This window comes from Nesoenas mayeri (genome assembly GCF_963082525.1).
Source record: "Nesoenas mayeri genome assembly, chromosome: 4".
NCBI lineage: Eukaryota > Metazoa > Chordata > Aves > Columbiformes > Columbidae > Nesoenas > Nesoenas mayeri.
The window spans coordinates 59,835,968-59,859,984 of record NC_137540.1 but is presented as its reverse complement, the minus strand read 5'-3'; the positions used below and the strand labels follow the sequence as shown (position 1 = coordinate 59,859,984).

General features: G+C 36.1%; 1 protein-coding gene across 8 annotated transcripts in view; it reads right to left on the bottom strand.

Moving 5' to 3' along the window:
- Positions 1 to 24,017, bottom strand: part of KCNIP4 (potassium voltage-gated channel interacting protein 4) — a gene marked incomplete at both ends in the record, with an annotated part of 414,628 nt that overhangs the window by 38,512 nt on the left and 352,099 nt on the right. For 3 of the 8 annotated variants that reach the window (XM_080344081.1, XM_080344080.1, XM_080344079.1), the window contains one exon: positions 3,447 to 3,548. The exons of 4 other annotated variants lie outside the window; for them this stretch is intronic. In XM_080344081.1, coding sequence (XP_080200207.1) covers positions 3,447 to 3,548 — 102 coding nt within the window. Of the gene's footprint in view, positions 1 to 3,442; positions 3,549 to 24,017 lie in introns of all 8 variants that reach the window. One more of the 8 variants, XM_080344082.1, reaches the window with a different exon arrangement.

Genomic DNA, 24,017 nt, shown 5'->3' with positions numbered 1-24,017 from the left:
TTGGTATTAGTTTTAAAGGGCCAGTATCTGAACTCACAAGTTTATAAGAACATTTCAGTTCTCTTCTTCAACGAGAGTTTCTGACGTTCTGAGGTGCAAAGGGAGAGTTTGAGAAGCTTGCTCTTATAGATGAAACTGGAATAAAGCTGGTTTGGATTTAAGAAGCTATCTTCCTAATCTGGGAAAGCTGTATCAAAGTTCTTGAGCCCCATTTTAATTCTGCGTAAAACATTCAGGGCTTATATTGCAAGGTTTTAAAAGCAAAGTTTTTTAAGAGAGTTAATTTTTATATTCTTTGTAATAGTCACTTAAGTCCCTATAACAATGTCATATTGTGCATATGCAGCTCAATGATTTTTTTGTCAACTGCAAGTCAACGCAAGGTGCTGATACCAAATTGACAAAAGAGCCAACCTGAGAACAGATATTGTTGAAAAGTTATTTGTGTTTTATACACCAAGAGTTATGAGATTTAAACAGACTATTGTTTAGACAGAAAGGGACTAAACTGGGAAAGACGTCTCTAAGCACCCATTTGTGAGACATCTGGCTACCTAGAGAGACATCTACAAGCTCTTCTAGAAGTTAAATGAATACACATAATAAATGTGAGGCTAGAGATAAAGGCCAGACAATGCAATGCTGAGCACAATGTTTGGTATATCCTTAGTAATAAACATTTTTATTGCGTTTCAATGATTCAGTAAGAATGTAGAAGACTGCAGTGAGGTGATGTCCTTCTGTTAATGAAAAGTTTCAGTAAAACAGCCTTCTCACACTCTGTTTGTGTAGTCTTCTATAGATATAAATAATCAAAAAATAAGATCAACATAAACTTCCACAGTGTCAACTATACTACCGCATTCATGAGTCACTTGAAGGTTTTTAATTTTTTCTTCACAGTTATGGTTGCCATTATTGAGGCCGGAAAGAAGATCTATACTTTCAAAACTGTGTGAAAATATATTAATTTCTAATCATTAACAAAAAATTAGCTATTTCAGTTCTCTAATTTCTTCAGCCTAAGAAAATTAAGCGTTTGTTTCTTTTTATGAAATGCTAACATTTGTCAACTGAAAAATAGAAACAAGTGCATATTCACTCATATATACATTAAACAAAATATTCTTACTGATTCATTAAGGAGTAGTTTTCCATCTAAATATTAAAAACAGTTTTTGATATATTTTCCACAGGAGCTATGCTTTGAACCTTTCATTGTTCATTCAATAACAAAATAGTAAAAGAAATGCAAAAAAGGAGACATACTCTTCTAGTAATGGCAACTGGAGAAGCATCTCCAAAGTTAGGGCTGAGTTCATGCCTGTAAAAATTGTGCACAAGTATTTGCCTGCACAAACCCCAAATTATAGCTCCCTTCTCTATTCAATAACTGCATGCACACAAGCTTTTATTTTCCAGAACTGTTCTTGAATCTAGTCCTATCTCTAGCACATTCATTTAAAAATTTAGCTAAGGAAGGATGGATTTAAGTTTAGGCTTACTAAGCTAAAGCGCACAAATAAGAAAAAGCATTCTTTGAGATACGTTGTTGAATGGCAATACTGAAATAAGACTTTTTTCAAGTAACATTTTTCTGCACATATTGATAGAAGTGCAGAAGTGCAAATTCAGGGTATGTATACTTCAACAAATTACTCCTTTTAAGAATATTACCCTAAACATTTTTAAGGAATTCACATTATATGGTTGTTATTGCAGGTATTGCTGGCTTTGTTCCCAGTACACTACAATGTCGCTTCTTTCATGCTAGTAGAAATCAAATAGCACATTATGTCAAAATGGGATAATAAAAATGTATGTCTACAATGATATTCTTATTTAATGTAATATTTTCATTTAGTATAATATTCTTACTTAATATAGCATTTTGTTATTGATGAGAGCACAGATAAAAATGCTGAATGCATCTCTCCAAGCAGCTTCAAACAAACAGACCAAACGTTTTATTCCTTCTACTCTATTTCCTTTTTCTGTTCTATGCCACATTCCTGGAAATATGCAAGGTCAAGCTGGACAAAGCAATCTGATCTAATGAAATATGTCCCTGCCCATGGCAGGAGGATTGGACTAAATGATCTTTAAAGGTCTGTTCCAACCCAAGCCTTTCTGTGATTCCATGATACCTTTTGTAGTCTAAGGCTATATTGCTCAGACTATGTAGCTGAAAGCAACTTCTACACAAAGAATTACTAGCAGGTGTCAATGACAGTAACTGACCTTTTTAAGTTACCCTGTTTTCAAGTAAAACACATCAGCTGAAGCCACCATGAAAAGAAACTGCACATCCACATTTTTAGTACTTTTAATCTTTGAGATGTCAAATAGTTAGAAAGGAAACCAAGTACCACAGACTTCTTTATAGAGGAAAATATGAAAAACGGTGAAGTGGCAAAAAGAAAGCCTAGATCCATACCACTGAAGTCTAGGCACTTAATAGGGACCTGTGTTTGTAGTCAAGTTGCCTCAGGTTCCCCACAATCACTGGACAGAAGGAACTACTCTTGGAGGTATTTTTTACTGTAGATTGATTGATATGCTTTATGAGAAGAGTATACAGGAAGCACAGGGACCACTAAACTTGTAATTTTAGGTGTTCAGATTAGTGACTAGAATTAAGCCAAATTAATCTAGACTGAATTGGGTCCACAGGGATATTTCAAAATCAGTTATAGCAGCCAATTTATATAGGAAGACATTAGTGTTATTACTATAATTTATCTCTATCTAGGTGTGTATATATATATTTTTATATATATATATATATATATATATATGTATGCATCTATGTACCGATCTCCATCCCTCCTTCCTTCCCTCCCCCTATTTTTTATCTGTTAGCTACCCTGGAAAGATTTTATTTCCTCACAGCATACCAACACATTAAAGGTAGTGTCAGTGTGCTTCTCCTTTATCTCTACATTCATATATTTTGTTTTCAACCTCCTTTTTATTTTTCTTTCAGACACATCTGTAAGGTCTCATTCCCTAAATAGTGTGATGCTACATAGACAAAACCTGCAGAGCCAAGCCTTTCCTCCCAGACCAGTACTGCCTATTGGACAACAAGCATACACAGACACATGCACGCATGTACACAAAAAGATGGCACTTTCAAATACACTGGGAGCAGGTATTTAATTTAATGAGTGAATAACTTCTCAGCTAGCTTGTGGAGCGTAAGTGCCAGCCCAGCAGCTCCTATGCGGCAGACCCTGGCGTTAGTATCTTGCCATCCTGCTCTGCAGACAAATCTGTTACCAGCCCACAAATCTGTTCATCAATTCCTTTTAAACCTCAAAAGAGCACATGGTTACTTCAGCAGATATTTTGTCTCTCAAATGAGCAGTTAATGAAAATATAACTTTTGCTGCATGCAAACCTAAAAAAAAAAAAAAAAAAATCAAATTAAAAATAAAACTTGCTTTGAGTAACAGGAGATGTCGTTTTGGCAGCCGAGCAGGGCAAGAGCTTCATAAGTCGCTCTTTAATGCTGCGTTTGGTACTGTTCTGAGCGTAGAGGAAACCTAAAATATACATGACAGGACTGTTAACAAAGGCTCGAGAATAATGTTTGTACATGCTGCAGAGTTCATAATTATAGCAGAATCCCGATGGGAAAAAGCCAAACAGATGGCAGCCATCCTGAATTGCAAAGGGCAACCAGAATTTTTGAAGAGGACAACAAAATTGTTTTGTCTTTGTATCTTATCAATAAAGGAGATGTTTTTGCATGTCTGCACCTCTTAAAAAGTTCTTACAACCCACTTAAGTTCTTACAACACACTTCAACACATCTAACAGAGAAGTATCAAATTATGTATTTGAAACAACACAAGAGTGTTTGCAAAAAAAAAATTTAACGCTAAAATATTTTGAAGATGTGTAAGTCTACTTGACTTTAAAGTTTAATATGGAAAACAAAACCAAATAAAATCTCAAAGATATCTTTTGTTGTCCTTTCTGGCAGTCTTCTAGTTCCATGGCTGAGTTTTCCCATATAATTCATTCAGAAATAACCAAGCTGGTACTTTTGCCTTTTCTGAATATTAAAATACCAACACGGATGTGTAGCCAGTCTATCTGTACTTTAATATTTGACATTCTACATACATATAAAACCAAGTATTCTTTATATTTTCATCTTTAGATTCTGACATGGCTGAATAGCTGATGTGCTATAAAGCAGGTGAACAGCATTACCCATATTTACTGTGAAGGAAACTGTCAGTGTAACTGCCTATGAGGTCTAACTAACCATTTTATACAAAATGGATGATATGAGCATTTCCTGAATAGATATTTCCTGTAAATGACAGACATCTGTAAAAGAGTTGTGTGGATGATTTTCCTGTGAAAGGTAGAGCTTGGTTTGCTTTGTGCAACACCTGCACTTTTCATCTTGACTGCAGACATTCAAACATAAATGCTGCTCTGTGATGGCTCTTACTACAATAGCAAGAATGCAAAACAGATGGAGCAATAAATAAAAAACATGACTGACAGTTCCTGTGCTAGTGGCACAGTCACCAGGATAATCCTGGGTTATCCCCGCTACCGCACTTGTGCTGAATACCAGTTTTCGTGATGTGACATTGAATAGTTTCCTCTCTATCACCAAACCAGAGTTAGAACCTCCCACCTGTAACACTGAATGGAGCTTGTAAGCCATCTTGAGAAAGTATGTACTTGTATTTCGGAAGAGAAGGAGAAAGTGAGAAGACTTTAAAGATACTAAAACTTGCAAATTATAGAAAAAAAAAAATTCTCAGTTTGTGTATGAGAAAAACATTAAAGGAAAAATAATTAAAGAAATAGGGAAAATCAGGAAAGACTAAACCACAGCCTTAAAAAAATCAACCAATTACCATGCAAATTCTGTCTATGTGAGAACAGCAGCTCTGGTGAACGGACAAAACAATCTAGTTTCAGCACAAGGTCAGATGGCCCCAAATGACCATCTCTGGAAATGTCAAAACCTTTTAGTACAAATAATAAGAATGAATACACTTATTATCTGTAGAACTTAACCACGAGCTCAACTCAGAAACACTGTGCAGCTAAATGCATTAAATAAAAGACAATCTGTGATCTGATGGGTATTTCAAACTCCATATTTTTAGTTTGAGTACAAAAACTGAGCCTTTAAACAGATACCTTGTGGTATCAGCTAAGAGAGTCTGCAGTATGACACTGTACCTGCACTGTAGATATCTAAATAAAAAATATATATTTTTAAAATTAGGAATTCTTCTTCATAGACACGATCTAGAAATATCTACTTCTAGCTTGTTAATTTAAGATTTCACAGAATCACAGAATGTCAGGGATTGGATGGGACCTCAAAGGATCACCTAGTCCAATTCCCCTGCCAGACCAGGAACACCCAGATGAGGTTACACAGGAAGGTGTCCAGGCGGGATTTGAATGTCTCCAGAGTAGGAGACTCCACAACCCCCCTGGGCAGCCTGTTCCAGTGCTCTGTTACCCTTACTGAGAAGTTTCTTCTCAAATTTAAGTGGAATCTCTTGTGTTCCAGTTTGAACCCATTACCCATTGTCCTACCATTAGTTGTCACCGAGAAGAGCCTGGATCCATCCTCGTGACACTCACCCTTTACATACTTATAAACATTAATGAGGTCACCCCTCAGTCTCCTCCAAGCTAAAGAGCCCCAGCTCCCTCAGCCTTTCCTCATAAGGGAGATGCTCCACTCCCTTCATCATCTTTGTTGCCCTGCGCTGGACCCTCTCCAGCAGTTCCCTGTTCTTCTGGAACTGGGGGGCCCAGAACTGGACACAATATTCCAGATGTGGTCTCACCAGGGCAGAATAGAGGGAAAGGAGAAGCTCTCTTGACCTACTAACCACCGCCCTCCTAATACACCCCAAGATGCCATTGGCCTTCCTGGTGTCAAGTTACAAGGGCTTTTAAATCACCTGCCCTCGCCGTGGTAACGCCCACTTCACGTCAGCTGCTCTCGCAAGGGCTGCCAGGATTTGCAAAAGTTTACTGTCCATGTATTGCCTACATAATTATATAGGTCCGCAACCTAGGTAATTACTGTAGATGTATACAGTGCTTTTAAAAACCTAAAGAGTTTGAAGCTTAAAGTATGGAGAAAGCAAACAATTTTATTACATTTATGCTCATACAAAATCTCATGGAATTCTATGCAAAGCATATAGGCTTCGCAGTGGTATGATCAAGATCAAAACTAAAATGAAATACATGCAAGAAAGTAGTATCAGAGGAGTAACTTAGGAGGACAATATAAGTTTTGTACTCACACGGCAGCTAATTTAAAACGATGACACTAAGATCAGGGCAGAAGTGAAGGAATTAGTTCATTTTCTCACAGTAGGAGGAAATAACATGGAAGCTTTTCACTCCCAGTGACTGCAGTCAGTTTACTCTGCAGCTGTTACAGTCCACTGTCATGACTTCCTGATCAATACTAGAGTTTTCAATGTGATTTTTAATGAGTAAAGGAGTAGTTAATACATAGAAAATGTTGCACACTGCGCCTGTGATGAGTCAGTGTTTAATACATGTTGAAACACTAAAAATGTTAATTAAGATAAAATATTGTAATAATTTCTGTTAATTCTGTAGCTATTTGAACAGTTCCAAATGGTGAGAAAAAGCTGTGGCCATTAAGAAGCTAATTAATGTAAGCTTGAATAAAATTTATTTATTTATTTTATGGGAAGAGATTCTTGTCATATTATCAGTTTTCAAAATGGTTGTTCAGAAAAAGATGAATAGCCATTAAGCACGGACACACTGGTAATGATGGACTGATGCTGCTTCCTTAAACTTCTAGAATAAAATAACACTAATACTTACCCTGCCAAGAGATATACAGAAGAAGTTGAATTTCCCAAATGCTTCTTAATTTATGTTTTTTTGGTTAAATAATTGGATGACTAGACCTATAATAGCTGTTTTCCCTAATCAAGTCAGTTACAAACTCCCCTGGGCCGTAGTATGAAGGTCCTTCAAATTCAGGTTAGTTACCTGTTGCTCCTTGCTCTTGGGTTTGATAATTCGTTCCTCTACAATCAAAATTAAACTGAGAGACACACTTTTCCCCAAAATTCACTGCGGGAGTGTCCTAGAACTCATCTCTGTATGACACCTGGGGTTGTGAGCAATTGTCCCAAGAGGTGCTCACACTGTACAAGATGCTCTGGAACTGGAGCATGTCTTACATATTCTCATATCTAGCTACCGATATATGTTCTACATAAATATTTGGCATACTAGACATCCTTTAGGAGTGACTGCTATTTAGCATGATCTATATCTGTAGTTGTAACTGAAAAATGGACCACTGTCTTAAACCTCTGATTTACAGATATTTAAACAAGAGAACTGCAACTCTACAATTTTATTAATAAAAGTTTAATATGGAGAGCATCATGCATACACATGGTCAGTACAATTGTTTTCTGAATTGCTACTTTTAAAAATCGTATTTGTCCAAAAGTATCTGGATAGCTGTTATGCACGTAACCTAGTCTCTCCAATACCACAATGTTGAGGGCCTGATGTAGATCTGACACTGCTGGTTACAAAAAAATTCACAATGAAGAAGTAAAATTTTTTCTTATTAAATAACAAATTAATATGATCATAAAAGACTTCAAGATAATGAAAAAGGATGCATTAGGTTATAAAAATATTATTTATAAATTGTAAGTTATAAGTGATTTATAAATGACCATCTATTCTTAATCATATACATCTACACCTAGACTTAACTCTTTACATATTCATTTCAGACATACGATCCCTGCTTTAGAAAGACAGTAGATATTACCTATTGCCCTATTGTTACAGAGACAGGTGAGACTACCCCATGAAAGACTATCAAAGCCAAGGAATCTTTACAGGATTTTTCAGAGGCAAAATATCTTTCCAAGTGTGATTGTTCTATTTGCAGGTTCTTTGTAGTCAGCATGAAAGCAAGGGCCGGTAGGCTACTTTTTGCTGCTGTAGCAGATAAATCAGATAGTCTGTCTTGCATCCCCACTAAGTGCACAAGATGGACTGTGCTGTGGCTGCCCTGGCCCCCAAAGGCTTGCCGACCTTTCCTGCCTGCATCAAATGCCTGGTGTTCAAAGAAGCACTCTCCTGCCTTGCCTTCCACCTCACTGCTGCCTTTTAGTGATGGGATTTGGGTGATAAATGTCAACAATGAAGGCACAGTCATCTGAGTACTTAAACTAGATTTTGGGGCAGGCAATTATCCTATTTAATATAAATTAAAAAACCAGAAGTAATTCTCACAACAAATTCTTCCTTCACTGTCAGTAAAAGAAAAATGTCACTTTTAAAGCTACTCTTTTTTCCCTCCATGTTTCTTTTTGTGTGTGTGTATTTGTTTGCGTTGTTTGTTTTGGTTTGTTTTTTTTTGCTTTTTTTCTCAATGTCTCCATTTATTTGGCAATGACAGCAGGTGAGCTCCCACTGTTTAAGTGTCACTCCAGTTTTTACTCAGCAGTATTTACAATCCACTGGCCCCATCCAATGCAGCTAAACTTCCAGTTCTGCTGGAATTCGGATTTTGTTCACCTACAGGACTTTAAGTCTTCCCATGAAAATGGGAAAAATGCCTGTGTCGTGTTAGTTCTGAAAATGATTTTTTTGGAAGAGTGTTAGTATAAGACCTGAAAGCCAAGCTGCACAGGTCATTTTTCTAAATCCAAAATTTTGGTAGGAAGTAACAAAGATTCTGAAATTAAAAAAAAAAAAAAAGGCAAAAAGTATTTTCCTGACATAACAATTTATGCTCAGTTTCAGCTGTATGATGGAATTTCTCCCAAGGCCTTAACGGCTGGCAGCCCCACTAAACTGTTAATGGTTCAGCACAGATGGAAAGACAAGGGAGACAAACTGAAGTGGAGATTTCATATTCACAATTCAGGACTTGTGGAAGAGAGCCAAATCAGAGTATGTGCTCCTTCTGTGTAGTGACTCTGGGAATTGAATAAAATGATGTACAACATCATAAATATTTATAAGTCTTAGCCTCAGTTATTTGGAAACACCTGCTGAGGAACTGTGTGAGTTGTCAGTAGTTTACTTGACAGATCATCAGCATTTTTTACTGAGCCAGGAAAACATTCTTGCCAATCTTATTTGTCTGCACATGTGTATTTTTCATGATTTTTACTCTATTATCCCTTTCTGTTATTAATTGCAAAATATACCTACCAGCTTCATGCACAACTAAAGTCCTATAAACCACATCAGATCTGCAACAAGGACAAGACACAAAAGTACTGAGCTGAAAAGTAGGTGGCAGCATTTTAGGAACTACCTTGAAACAGTCTGTCAAGAGTAAGGTTGCTTTCTTTCACTTTCAATTCCCTTGTACATACTGTTTTGAATCAGCCTCCCAATGGTAGACACAGATTAGGTGCTGGTAGCCACACTTCTCTGCCAATAAACTAGAGGTCAGAGTCAGTTGGGAAGTCTGAAGGCCAATAGCACTTGAACATGGATTGAAAATGAAGTACAAAGAATAAACGATCTTGTAAAAAATAATAACTGCAGCTGGGCACTTGTGGGACTGGCAAATGGAAAAGGATGAAAGAAGAAAGGAAAAAACTAATATCACAGCAGAGAAGAAATAGAATAGTGTCAAAGTATAAAAATATAATCCAGAGAAATGGCCATGCTTTTGTCCTTACCATCTTCATGAAATTTTCCAAATACACCTTTATTATTCAGACTATGTCTTCCCATGATACACATGCAGACTTTCAAACAGAAAAACTGCTCATGTTATGAAGAGTTTCTGTGCAAATGTTTCATGCAAACATTATCTAAAACTGTTATAAACATCTCCAGGAGCATAAACACTGAAAATTGCAGAGTTCTTTCTGCACGAAGCTTGAAAATGTATGAGTTTTTCAATACCACTTTGTTCATTTAATACCACTTAATGCACTTTCATATGCACTCCTTCAGAGCATATGTAAAATTAAGCTGGTTCCCTATGACAGAAAACATATTTACACCAGATTACTTGCTTTCTTTAGGAAAATGTCACTGGAAGTGGGCCATGTGAGCATATGAGAGAATTCACAATGAACCAGATTTGTTTGATTGCTACTCTGAACTGTGCAGCTTCCTTAATTTTTCCCCTTCTGTTGTTTATGAGAAAAGTAAAGAAGTTTTTAGCTAACTCTAATATATACAAATAACCACACAATAAATTATGTCAACAGAAAATTAGTAATCTTGTGAGGCTCTAGGAAAGAGACAGAGTAGGAGGAAGAGGTTTTTAAGTTAGAGGACAAACCTGTTGAAAGGAAAATATTACTTGAAGAAGAGCACACCAGATGGTGTAGAGAAATTAAAAACAAAAAAGAAAGAAAAAAAAAAGTTAAGAAATCTGTCCAGTACAATAGCTTTAAGTCAGGCTCTTTTACTGTCCTGAGCAATAAAATAGTTGTATGTTATTCTCAATGAAATTCCTAATTCAATATTGCTCAAAGGGATTTTAGAATTGAACAAAGAATGTTGAACTACAGAACTTGACAGGTAACAGCTTTTGTATGTAACATTTTCTAACAGACTTAAAACCCAGTATGCATGCAGGAATCAAAAGACACGAAAGAACTATTGCTTTTCTTTTTGATTGAGCTTTGATTCAAACATGTTTGTGTAACTTTAATGGAATGACAGCTTATCTCAAAGAAACAAGCAGCAAATATAAACTCCGGGCCAAAGAAAATCTTTATGTGGCTCAAGAAGGCTTTATTTCATGTTCTGGAAAGACACTCAGGAAAGTCGCCCTGGCTGTGTCTAGTCACAAGCAATTTGATGCAACTGAAACAGACTGGAAGATGAATGCAAGTGATGCTGAGGAACCTGAGATCTTGCAGATGGCTTATGGATACAAAGACTGAAGAATAAATGTAGTTTATCACAGCCTAAGCAAGATGGATATTTCAGTAGCAATGAAATGGGCCCTAAGAGTGGACAGACTTGTTTGGACATCTCAATGGTAGTGTCCCTGGTCAGTGAAGACCCTGAAGGGCTGGCACCAGTGATGGGGGGTGAGAGACCCTCCCAGAACTCCCTCGCTTATGGGGCTTGTAGACTCAGCATGACAGGCATGGCAGCATGAACCTGTAAAGAAAACCCATTACAGAGGTTGAATTACTAATTCTAATTAAATAACAATAACAAACTGAGTTTATCCAGTTCAGTGGAGATTCGCTGAGTTTTGTAATGGAGGAAAAATAATTGATGTTTCAGTCAAAATGAAGGATCAGTTCTAATGAGGGGACGGAAAAAACAGTGATATGCAGTGCCTGTGCTGTGGAATGTGAAAGCAGAGAGAAAAACACTGTTGTAGAAAGACTAGAGGAAGCAACAGAAGACAAAAAGACAAGCCTATCAAAAGTGAGTGACATGATGGAAAGAAATCAAATGGGTGATGCAAGATAAGCTAGAATGAAAAAGAAGGGTTCTGCAGAGAAGGGAAAGAGAAAAAGTAAATGTTGAAGAGAAGTTAAGAAATAGAATGAAAAAAGTAAATAGGGAGATATTTAAAATGTTGAGAGACCTTTCAAATATCATATGCCTCCATATTTCACTTCTTATCTAAACTGTGTGTGAGGTGTATGTGAACGTGTATGATGCTGGACTCAAGTATGTTTATATTTGCCAAAGGGTCAGCAGCTGCAGTCAGACGGGGCCTGTGGCCACCTTTGACCTGTGGCATCAGCTGCTGGAACCAGTGAGGTCTCTGTACCACCCCTGGAGCGGGTGGGGGTCTCAGCCCCAGACACTGAGCTGGGAATGGTGTGTGTCCTGAAAATCAGCTACTGAGGCTTCAGTGTGAGTGAGGGGCTTAGTGCTGTCAGCTGGAGCTGGATCACAGGTCACACCCCGTGTGCCTGGTACTGGCTTCTGGCGGGCAAGTGTCTGTGTCGTCCCCAAATCATTTGTGTGGATTGTATTATAACATCCCTTAACAAGCATGTCTGTACTTTATAGGGAAAAGTCTTTTGCTACTCATTAGGAGAGTTAGAGAAGACCAGAAAGAGATACTTCTAATGAATAATTTGTGGAGTATACTTTCATAGTGTTCACACTATTATCTAATTACTCTGAGTGGAAATAATTAACCTGCAGTGCTCTAGGCAGTCACTGTAATGTGTTTTTCAAATGCTTTATATGAATTTAGCTCTTAGGAGACACATCTCACTGAGAGCTCAGAGAACTTTCACAAAATGATGAAATGAAACCAGTGCATACTTTTCAATTCTGCTGAACTAGCCCCAAGTGAATCAGCTCTAACCTAGATCGTTCAGCAGTAGGTCACTTCCAAGTCCACTGTCAAAGTCAACATAAAATTTTCCACAGAGTGCAGTAGGATTTATCTGGAGTTTAGGTTTTATATCCCATACTTGAATTGCTAACATTTTTCTGCAAATTTTGATGGATTGTGTAAAGCTCATTTTGATTTGGGGTGACAATGACATTATACCACCTTTGTACAGAAGGCACCAAACCTGTCTAAAAGACTAATAGTTTTCAGCTGCTAAGCTGCCAGTCTTGAGGTAAACTGCTCAACTTTTCATTTATGATCACATTTTTGAACAAGACAGAAAAGGGGCACAAACAAGGTAATGAAGAATACACTTTTCCCTTTTTGCAAAGATACATAAAGAAACCAAAACCAGTGTCATTCATTAAATGTTTCATTAAAGATACTATAAAGAAGAAATAGAAAAGAGTATCAGTCTTTCCTGTTGATCAACTAGCTCTAAAACCAAGTCTAACACGATGCTTACATTTACATTTCCTTAGTACAGAGTTGAGTGGTTATAAATTAATTAATGCAGTCAGATGCAGTGCAGTACTCCTACTAACAGAGTAGTAAGATCAGTGTTTTAGTTCAAGTGTTCTGGTTTCCTTAAGAATGACTCAATTACTCTTGTAGCTTTTACAACTGTGTGTACAGTTTCAGCTTGAAACCCTCTTCTAAGCACACAATATACGTCAGTCTTAGCATGCAAGAAGTTAATTAAAAATAGTGTAATGGATTTGTGATTAGGCTGGTAGAAGTAACAAATACATTCTTGTAAATCCCATCCTTCATAAGGACCGATGTGTAATTTGTTACACAAACCTGACCTTGTACCAAAATGCAGAGCGTCTACTCGATCTTCAAGTCCATCTTGACTACAGTTGCTTTCTGAGACTACAATTATCTCAGACAGGTTCAAGAATTAATGATCTGGATGGCACTGTTCAAATACTGTCAATATTTCACTAGTGCTCTAAAAGTCATAATTAAGGAAGTCACTTTGAAGCAACCAATTCTTCTTAGCAGTGGTGAATATAAGAACTTAACTGATAATTTCATGTACAGTTTAAAGGCTTATTAAAATTCAGGAGTCACATATTTTCAAATATGTAAAATATTAGGATGCACTTGCAACATTCTGAAAGAAGGTTTAAATAACTTACAAAGTGCAAAGATGCAAAATTTCTTCCTTTTAATAAAACTAAGTCTGTGATTCAATGGCAGACCTCAACTCCCTGAGCTGAGCATCCCTGACTAGGCCTCTCTTCCCTGACAGCAGTTCCCATGAGAGCATCACACGGCTCAAGAACAGCCCTTTCCTTTGCAAACCTGGTTCTATTTCCTGATGCAGCTGATAGCACATCACTGCAAATAATTTTGTCTACATGCCTGGGACAGTGATGTATTTGGACAGGATGAGAATGAATGGTTAACCTGGGAAAGTGGGAACTTCTTAGGCCTATGTTGCTGCAAAGGTGCATATAGTGCTGAACCATGATCTCATTTTCTACAGAGCTGGTGGCAAAGTGCAGTGTGTTATTAAGTATTGAAAGAAGACAAAAAACTGTTTTCTTGCTAATTCTTGCCAGAGAAATAAGTTGATATTCCAAGATACTTTCCGAGATTAGAAATTGCGTTTATTGTCAGCTTTGTTCATGAGTGTTTTGAATGGTGTTTATTCTATTTCAGATGAAGGATATAATGTATAGCAGATCCATGAAATTATTCACTAAAAACTGCCTAAAAATCTCAGATCATTATACACTGTCATAACAATGAGGCTTATCCGACACATGCAATAGGCAGGCAAAAAAAGTCCAAAAATCTATTTCTGTTGTTTTTTTCCTATAAATTACAACATTTTAAAGGCTTATTAACTCACAAAGCATTATGAGGACAATTGGAGCAAAGTTATTTTGTTTTCATCAGCCAAAAATCCTAACAAAATTAGTTGCTTGAACAAGGAGATATGAAATCTAGCTTATAAAGAAACTTTGAAACCTCTACAATAGGAAAAAAAGTTTCCACTGATCACTGGTTTTCCATTCTGATCCTTTGCTAACCATTGCAAAGGACCTAAAGAGTAGCACTGAAACATAAAAGAAAGGTCAATTACTGAATAAGAGTTTAAACTTTAATTTTTTGATAGCCTTTTAAAGATGCTTTTCTCTCTGAACGAACACTTGCACACACAGGCACACACACAAGCACTGACTGCAGCATGCTGACGCTGATTAAAAGTCTTCTCTGTGGCAATTCAGGCTGCAAGTTAAAAGAAATAAACTGCTGCAATAGGTGGGGGTGTTCGATACATCCTTCTGATTTTGTAATTATTAAAACATGTAGTTTTCTGTGGTTGCAGGGCTTTTCAGTTGCTAGAGCTCAGTTTCTTCTCTTTTGCCTGCAGCTTGCATTTCTCCTTATAACCTTCAGATCACAGTTCTCACTTGTGTGTTTATTACATTTCTAGTTTTAGTGATTATTTCCTGCAGTCTGTTCAAAATCTTCTACTAAGGTAATATTCTTGCCTTGACATCAACATATTGCTTTCTGCTCTGTAGCCTGGATATATATCTCTCAAACTTCCCTCTCTCCAAGTCCCTCCTCAAGCAGTAATATTCCCTTTTCGCCTTCTGGAAGCTCTCCACAATTTAACTATGTATTATTAATTTAGACTAGTTACCTTAATATAACGTTGATGTCTTCCTTTGTTCTAGTGGTGATATCAGCTTTTCATCACCCAGTTCTCTAGATTTCCAGCTCAGGCTTTCATTCTTTGTACCCATTACAGCATGCAAAAGGAAATGAGAACTGACCATGTTGGTTTTTAGCCATCTCTTTAAACACTTCTATGTGTGCATCAAGCTACAACTAGACTGAATTTTTACACAGAAATGTGGAAAGCTGTGAATGGCACAAATAAAGGTATTTAAAGCATGCTTTGCTTTGTATTTTATTTGTCTTTAATTTCTGCTTTTATCAGTGGCTCATCTATGTACTGGTCACTTAGGTCCCACTATGTGTTGGTAGACTAAGGCATAATACCTACTGCAATGAATCCAAGCTGATTCTGATCCTGAGGCAATAATCTCATACAGAATGTTCATAAATAAGAAAATACTTTTTTAAAATAAAAATAATTACTTGAAAAATAAAGACTAGTGGCAGCTACTGAATAGGAGGAAGTACCTGATTTTAATTTCAGTCAAAGAGCATTTGCAGTGCTCTGCATGAGCTATGTGGAGCAAACTCTTACACTGAACCTGACAGAGCTTTCAACTGTGAAGGAAGAATGTGCTGGGACCTTAGCTCTCACAGTCCTAATCCTTGTGCTTTTACTCAGTTTTTTCCAAACAAGTCATAATTTGTTGGAGAGGATCCTGTCTCTCATTTTTTTTTCCGCTTACTTGGTGTCAATCAAAAGAAACACATCTGACTTTTGAATTTGAGAGATCCTGGTATAAATCAGTTGTAACTTATTTGTTATACATAACATTCCTATGTATTTTTCGTTCCCTATTACTAAATGTTTTTGCATCTAGTGTTCAAAATTTTCAGCTAAACCAGACTGAAGTAACCATCTGCGATAACTCATACTAGCTTCTGTTACAAGGAGCACCCAGAGGAATGTCAATTTATGAGTGAATAAATGAGGGAGACACAGAGCAGGTAAGAAGATCACTGAGTACTATAATGCTAGCACACACGACACAACAAGAAGCAAGTTTCCAGTAGAGAAATACTCTGCCCCAAAGGTCCTACCACTAATAAAAAATGTATTTGCAAAAAGACCCACCAGAGCAAAGGTTATTGATTTGGGAGTTCTTGCCAGGGCAAATCTGTTCAGTTCAGAGAGATTCCCCAGGGATCGTGACTAACCACACTTTTGCCATACTATAATAAATTGTCCTACTAGGTCCTGTGTTTTAGCAGGCCTAAAAGCAAGCAAATCTTCTTGTAATTTTCTTTTACGGATGACTGATAGTTTTTGTTTGTTTGTTTGGTGACATAGTATATACTGAAAGAAGCTGTGGCAAGGGCAAGTTCCAATTTTAATTCCTTCTAAAAAGCTCACACACATCTAGTGAATCTAATTCTATTCATGGACAGTACAAACTGAAAAGAAAAATCCAAAATTAATTAGAATTCCTTGCCCTAATATGGAACAACGCTCCTGATTGAGACAGTAACTTCCCAACTACAGCATTTTTGCAGAAGTTTCCGTATCTTTTTGTAACAGGTTGTGACAGAACAGCTTTTCTATCTGGCTGGCTTGGTTTACTTTTAAAGAAAAGAACCCTAAGTATTTCTTTTGAAATGGAAAAAAAAAAAAAAGTATTAAAACTAGCATTAAAAGGCTGGTACTTTCTAAAGAATGCATCATTCAAAAATTTTCAAAAGTCTACTAGGAGGTAGTGAACAAAGTATTGCTGGTGACCTGCAGTACTAAGACACTGGGGACAGAGACAGAAATTAGATTTTTTAAAAAGGAACAATAATTGTTTCCTATATTATTTCTAATAGAAACTTCTAATGACCACTTTTGTGACTTACATGCACGTTATCTTATCAAGAAGTAAAATCTCTCTACTGGTTCTGGCGCCCTCAGAAATAACAAAAAACAACAAATGTAGTAATACTAACCATGGAGTAAAGATATTGAAATAGTTAAATTAGTATTTGCAACAAAATAGGAATAACTTTATATATATATATATATATATATATATATATATATGTGTAATTTTTAAATTGATGCTGGTATTCCAAACACAAGGTGTTACACCAGGAATGTTTGCATGAAAACCTGATCCTGTGAGTAGAGCAGAAACGTCCCAGAAAATGCCTGTTTTGCTACCCTGTGTCACAGGGAGGCTTATTAGCCAGCTTCAAAAAATAGAGTAGCACTGTCTTTTTTTCATTTTTTTTTTTTTCCAGATCACTTAGGGTTGGGAAAACGCATTTGGGGAAATTGTCACTCTGTACAGTCAAACCCATTTGAGTGGCTGAACTCCACTAGACAACGACACAGGCAGCTTGTATCGTTCTGTCTCCAATTGCCTGTAAAGGAAATCAGAGTTCTGAAACGTCAGGAAATTACTGAGGTTCAGGAAGTGGGCTGTCTGTAAGAATTTTCTTAGAGACACCTTGTCCTCTTAAAAGAGCTTGGACTGGCTGAGAAAAATAAAAAGATACCTAATAAAACACCTTTTGGTGATCTTTTTGGCAATGGTTTGGAATAAATAATAAATGATAGCTAGAACACTATTAGCCAGTTAAGCTTTTTTATAAAACATCTGTAGGCATCTGGTATTACTTTTACTTGAGTGATTAAACAAGTGTTGTTTGGGTTTTTTTTTTGTTTGTTTTAAGTGTCACTTCTAGTTACTGATTTTAAGAAGCTTTTTACACTCTTTAATCCTTTCAGCTAAAAGTAGTAATGCTTTTGCCAACTATAGGACTAGTATTGGACAACTTCACATAGTTGCTAAATAACTCAAAAAAAAAAAAAAAAGGAAGGAGGGAACAGGATAAAGAGCATTGAGAAAGCAGCCTGATTACCCATCAGTCAATGTTTCAGAATCAATAACCAATTTACTACAGCACTTTATTATGGTATAGCTTAATGAGTTCTTGAGATCAAACCTCGTTATTTCTCAAGGTGCAATATACCTCAAATTAACATCTACCATTTTTCCTTCTTTCCTTGAGTAACCAGTGACACAACTGTCATGGCAGTTAATTCAGATAGAAAATCTTATTACTCAACATATATATATCTCCATAGACACATTAGCAAAATACTATTGAAACTGTTAAACACTAATGTCGTTTATTTTTGAGACTGAAGTAATAGATTTAGGAGGACAATAATCTCTCCAGAGTGACAAATGGCTGTGAGAACGCAGAAGATAATAATTTCTCCTGCTGGCAAAGCTGTAGCCGGAAGTGATTAAGCCTTAAAGGTCCTACTGATGTCAGGGTTGTTACAGTTTATTTTGTCAGGCAGGATAACTATCTGATAAAATTAAAATAAATACATCTCATTTGATAGCAAATACATGCACCAAAATAAAGAAGTGTTTACATTTATATACAGAAAAATCTATCTCTAATTGCTCTTCAGTTCTAAGCCAAGCATTATTTGAAAATAATTTTATCTTTTATTCATGATTGCAGGGAAGACATATCAAAGAAAAGAAAAAAGTATATTTTCCAGTAAGACCTTTATTCCTGTGGAATTTCTAAGTTGAAATGTTATTTTCCTACATCTGATTTTTATTATATTCTTCAAAATGTTATTAAGAATATTCACCTGGGGAATTAATCATCACAGATTTTGTCCAAATTTTATTTATTATTGTCGTTAAACATTCTTTATGCAAATCTGTGGGATTTACATATGTCATTTGGCATTTGACATTTTCATCTCATCCCCTCAGACAATGATGCTACTAAACAAGACGTTGCACTGCTTTTATCAAAACCTCCTAAACTATCTTTAGCATATAATACCCACTAGGTGAATTCACAACAATAGCAAAAGAAACATGCTTATTTCTCCCCTCAAATTACTAATTAATACTGTCCAGACTGTGAGCTTGTCCAGATTTGCATAAACTTTCTCTTTCTGCCTTATGAACTCATTGCAGTATATATACTATATTACAGTATATCTATTATATTACAGTGGTCATTCCAAATGAACAAGTCAAATTCTAACAACTGCTTAGTTAAAATTGCTTTCACTGGAAAATGTGTATTTAAAAGGGCTCCTCTCCATTCTGAAAGGGCTTCTTTAAGAGATGTTTCAAACAATCAATATTGCATTTCAAAGCAATGTCAGTTATTATTGCAAAACAATAATGTGTGAGAGAAAATTCTGGCTAACTTTAGCCTAGAGATCAGGATTACACCTCCTGGGTGACACATTTGAGACTTGTTACAGTACAAGCCTGAGCTTCTTAAGATAATCTTCTGTAAGTAGCACACTCAGCTCCTATCTCTGCGATGTCTCACAGAAAAGCAGTAATTCCAGAAGCATAAAGCCAGCAGCAGCAGCAGTAGGAAACCAAATAAAAGAATTCAGCAGTTACTTCCAATATGAAAAAAGATAAATCAAAGAGTTCAGAGTTTATCTTTAGCATTAGGGTCTGTCAGAGCATATTCACATTCTTCACAAACACAACCTAGTGTTCTTCTCCAGGTTCTTGTGATTCTACTCAATAAAAACAGCTGGACTGTCCTAGGATACTCCAGGATAAATCTGTTTGAAAAGTTCAGATTTGGACAGAACTGGGCCTAAGAGAGACAGAAAATAAACGAGCAGCAGTCTTGTACCTTCATGGAAGTGGTTTGAAGGAAAAAAACCACATGGTTTTACAGGTTAAAAGCTATGTGTATTATTAGCTGGATCTTTCATGAGAAACTTATGGAAAATTATGTCAAGGACACAGAGAATGTGATAATCTTTTCTACTTCAAGAAGAAAACAAATCCTTAAATTTTATAAATTCAGTCTTACACAAGACAGAAATATTATCTACTGTGACTCCCTGCTACAATTACTAGTAGAAAGAGCTGCATTGTCACAAGTTTACAATGTGTTCAATTGCAATAACAAAAGCATGATTTATTTAACGTCATAAATTAATATTAAAAAATCCAAGCAAAAAAAGACTTTAAGGACTGTTAGTTTAATGAGGTAGTGAGTATTATAGGTATTAAAAAAGCAAAGCCTTGAAGTTCTGGAAACTTGGGCCAGATAGTTTTATTCTCTAAGCTGTTCCCAGTCAACTGAGTTTTATTCTTTATATGTCCATATTTCTACAGAAAGACAATGAAATTCACTGCTAGAGATTTTGGTCTTATTCAAATCTTCTTTACTGTATTTTAAATGCTAAAAAACAATAAGATAAGAAATTCTGTCAGTTCTAATGAAAGAAATACAAGCATCAGTGTAGAACAGCTGCTAGAGCTGTTCTTTCTTTCCAGATCCCAAATCCAGGGGCAGGTTTGTTGAGATATTTGGAAAGCTGTCCTCCTTCTCCTCCTCCTTTATTACTGGCTACTTGGAATATACACTGTGTTGCGATGTAATTTCCAATCTAACCTCCTCCTTATGAAAGCTGAAATCCAATTTTCAGAACTGCCTGCAGCTGTTTTGTACGGTATCACTGTGCAAAAACACAGAAAAAAAAAAGTTAACTGGACTGCTTAAATTTGAGAGGTGCATGTGCCTTTGGAAGATCTTCCATGACTACCTAAATCATAGCTTCTTTTCACAGACAGATTATCCAATTAGCCTAAATTATTTCATTAAAATGTCTAAATGGGACTCTAATTGACTTTGAACCCTCTATAAAATTTTTTGCCTTTCAGATGGCTATTGGGTGTTTTCCATTACATTTCTTACTGTTCTTCAATAAGCATCACATTAATGATCTGAAATGAAAATGTGCCCCAGGGAATATTTGATTAAAATGTATAATATTGAGGAACAATGATTCATTGGTAATCATAAATTTATAATACTGATGGCAGATGAAATTGTATCATTTTCCAGCAAGCAATATACTCTCTAAGAACAGGTGGATTTGAAGTCGCTCCTAACATTGAATTATGTAGACAGAAACTATATGGAAGAACACATGGAAGTGACCTTTAGTCTGATTGACTATCACATTCTATTACACATAGATGTTCATAGAGACTGAGGTCTCTTCACTGACTTAATAGATTAACATTGCTTGGGTATCAGTATTGCATATCATTGTCTGTGTAACACAAATGAGCAGAATTATTCATAACAATTAGAAGATACATAAAAAACATGAGAGGCAGACACTGGGCAGATATAAACCATTGTAGTTACAACAAAGTCACTAAGTCTATGTTGGTTTGGATTTGGTTGCTAAAACTCAATTATAATACACAACTAGATCTGTATTACAGAACAGAAATATCTGGAATAAAAAGGACTCTAGCAGAAACAGTTTAAAAAAGCAGAGTTTTTTGGCTTAAGGAGAATATGACTGAAGGGAAACAATACTGCTCACTCTGCGCGAGGTTGTCACAAAAAGGAAAAGAATCTGCTAATGTCTGTTGGGTAACAGTAAGTAATAAGATTAAGTTTTAGAAAAGATTTAGAGTGATTTTTTAAAAAAAATCATCCTAATATAATCGGTCAAATTTCAGAGGCATGTTATGCGTGCATCATTGCTTTATTTTTTTCAAAACATTTGTCAGAAATGGCTCAAGGCTTAGAGTTAGGAAACAGACTAAATGACCACCCGACAACCTTATCAGGTTTGTTTTTATGATTCTTTGAAAAATGACAATGCCCTAAGAAGAAAAATGACCCCTCATAAATTATACATCTCCTTCTCTAACTACAACCTATCAAGGATCTTCAGTTGGGTCAAATGTGACTTTGGATTGTTAAATCTTTGAGGCAGAGACTGTGCATCTACTTGAGTATATGATACATTAGCGTAGCCTTTGATAAAAACAAACAAATCACACCAGTAACCCTGGTTCTGAAGAGGCTGTTATAGTGCTGTGAGTGAGCTCCCAGCAAAACATGTACACAAGTCACTGATGATTGGCTCCTTCCAAGTTCTTCCCCTCCAGATACTTGGATAATGAGTGGTTCTGACTATTTAGTATTCTAGTTAGTCATTAGCAAACATGTATCAAGAATGTCTTATCAAGTGCAGAAAGGAATATAATGGTATATAACATAGATGTAAAAAAGACGCCAAGATTTCTAATTTTAGAAACACAGAACTAATTAATCACATTAACCTTCACCTACATCAGAAACTTTATTACCTGAACCTAATCTGATCAATGCTTGCTTAAAGATCCTGCCACTAACAGCTGCCTTCAAATCAAAGTCTTTCTAGTTTTCTTTCTCATAAAGACAAAAGAGAGGCATTTTGGTAGATACATTTTAAAAGTCTGCATACTGTTTTCTTCAACACGTATTTCTGTGCCTCTATGAAGAACAACCACTTAGGAATCAGAAGTGCCTTTAAGTCTAATGAAACAAAAAAAATCTGTATGCAAGATGAAGTTCATAGTTTCAACTATTAAAACAACATTCCTTCTGGCTTGTAGGAATATTAGTCCTCCAGTGTAAAGAATGGAGAAAGCAGCTACTTACTGGTGTTTGAGTTCTGTAATGTTTTCTCTTCAGCACTTAGAAAATCTAATTTCCTGTGAACGAGGCTGGTGTTATCATGCATCACAACCCTTTTGTGCTGACTGCTCACTAATATTACTTGTAACAGCTTGATCTGATAAGATGATAGTGATCTTTTCCAAGTATAGATGCTTGGACTCAAATCAATACAGATACTAGTCAAACAATATATTTTAGGGCAGTACCAGCAACACACAGCAAGCTTGCTCTTCTGAGTTCTCTGACTTTAATGAAAGATCTTCTTTATCTAATTTGTAGTGCTCCCACGGCATAACCTACTGCTGTCACCATACTATATTATTAGCAATTTAATAGCACTGTAAGCTGAATGAAAACAGCTGTCAATCAAATTCTAAAATTACCCAGTTATCCGATTTGTTTGGTGCCATACAGTGGAAGCACACACCAGCAATTTTGTGTGTAGAGTAGGCAGAGATATTATTTTTTCATGTCTTTTTATACATCTCTTGCAACTCAAAGCCAGGTACTGAAATCTGAGCCCTAAATGATTAAAAGCACACAAGAAAACCTAAGACATATGAAAAGTTTATGTAAAAAAGCATGCAAACCAAGTCAATTATGCTAAGTTCTGAAAGATAAGCCAAGTTACACAGCAAGTTAATTGCATCAAGAAGGTAATTAAACAAATTTTTGGTACCACTATTGCTTGTTTAGAAGCTGGCATAACAATATGCTGCTTTCAGAGAACAGAAGAAAATACGCAATTCTGGTTTTGTTCTGTTTCAGAGGGTTTTTGCAGCTCTTTGAAAACATTACTACAGTAAAAGTTACGAAACGCTTTTTAAGACTGGTTAGGTATGAAATGCAAATTGTATTAGTAAAGAATTATTGACTGAAGATTTCAGTAAGAGTCTTTGAAAGCTGGACAGCTACCATGTTGTTAGCCAGAGAAGGGTTTTCAGAACCCTGCATTATTTTTTTTATACGTAGAAGAGACTTAAACTTCTCAAACTGATGATTTGAGGTCTGAGCAAAGAGCTACTTGGAACTGGCTAATAATAGAGCTCCTGGCAGGGTATTTGTGCTGGTATTTCTGAGTTCTCTGAAATATAAGTACTTTACCTCCCATTAAATCATTGACATAATATGCTTAATATTCTTTGTACTTGGAAAACAATCACTATCATTAGTAACTGATATACAAAAATATGTTTGAGATGTTCAAAAGGAATAAGTTTATCAAGATTCTTAAGCACAGGACAAGGAGAAAACCAGACTTTGTGATGGTAGAATACAATACTTCTCATTGCATTCAGCCTTCTGTGCATTTAAGTCAGGGCGCTACCAACAGGTTAAAGATGGGGCTTCATATAGTATCTGCAATGATTTCAGCAAAACTCCAGACCTGATTGCTGTGTCCTTAGAGCTTTTGAAGTCTCCTTCTATAGTTCAGCTTTATTAATATTCATGTCAACATTGTGAGTGGAGCTGA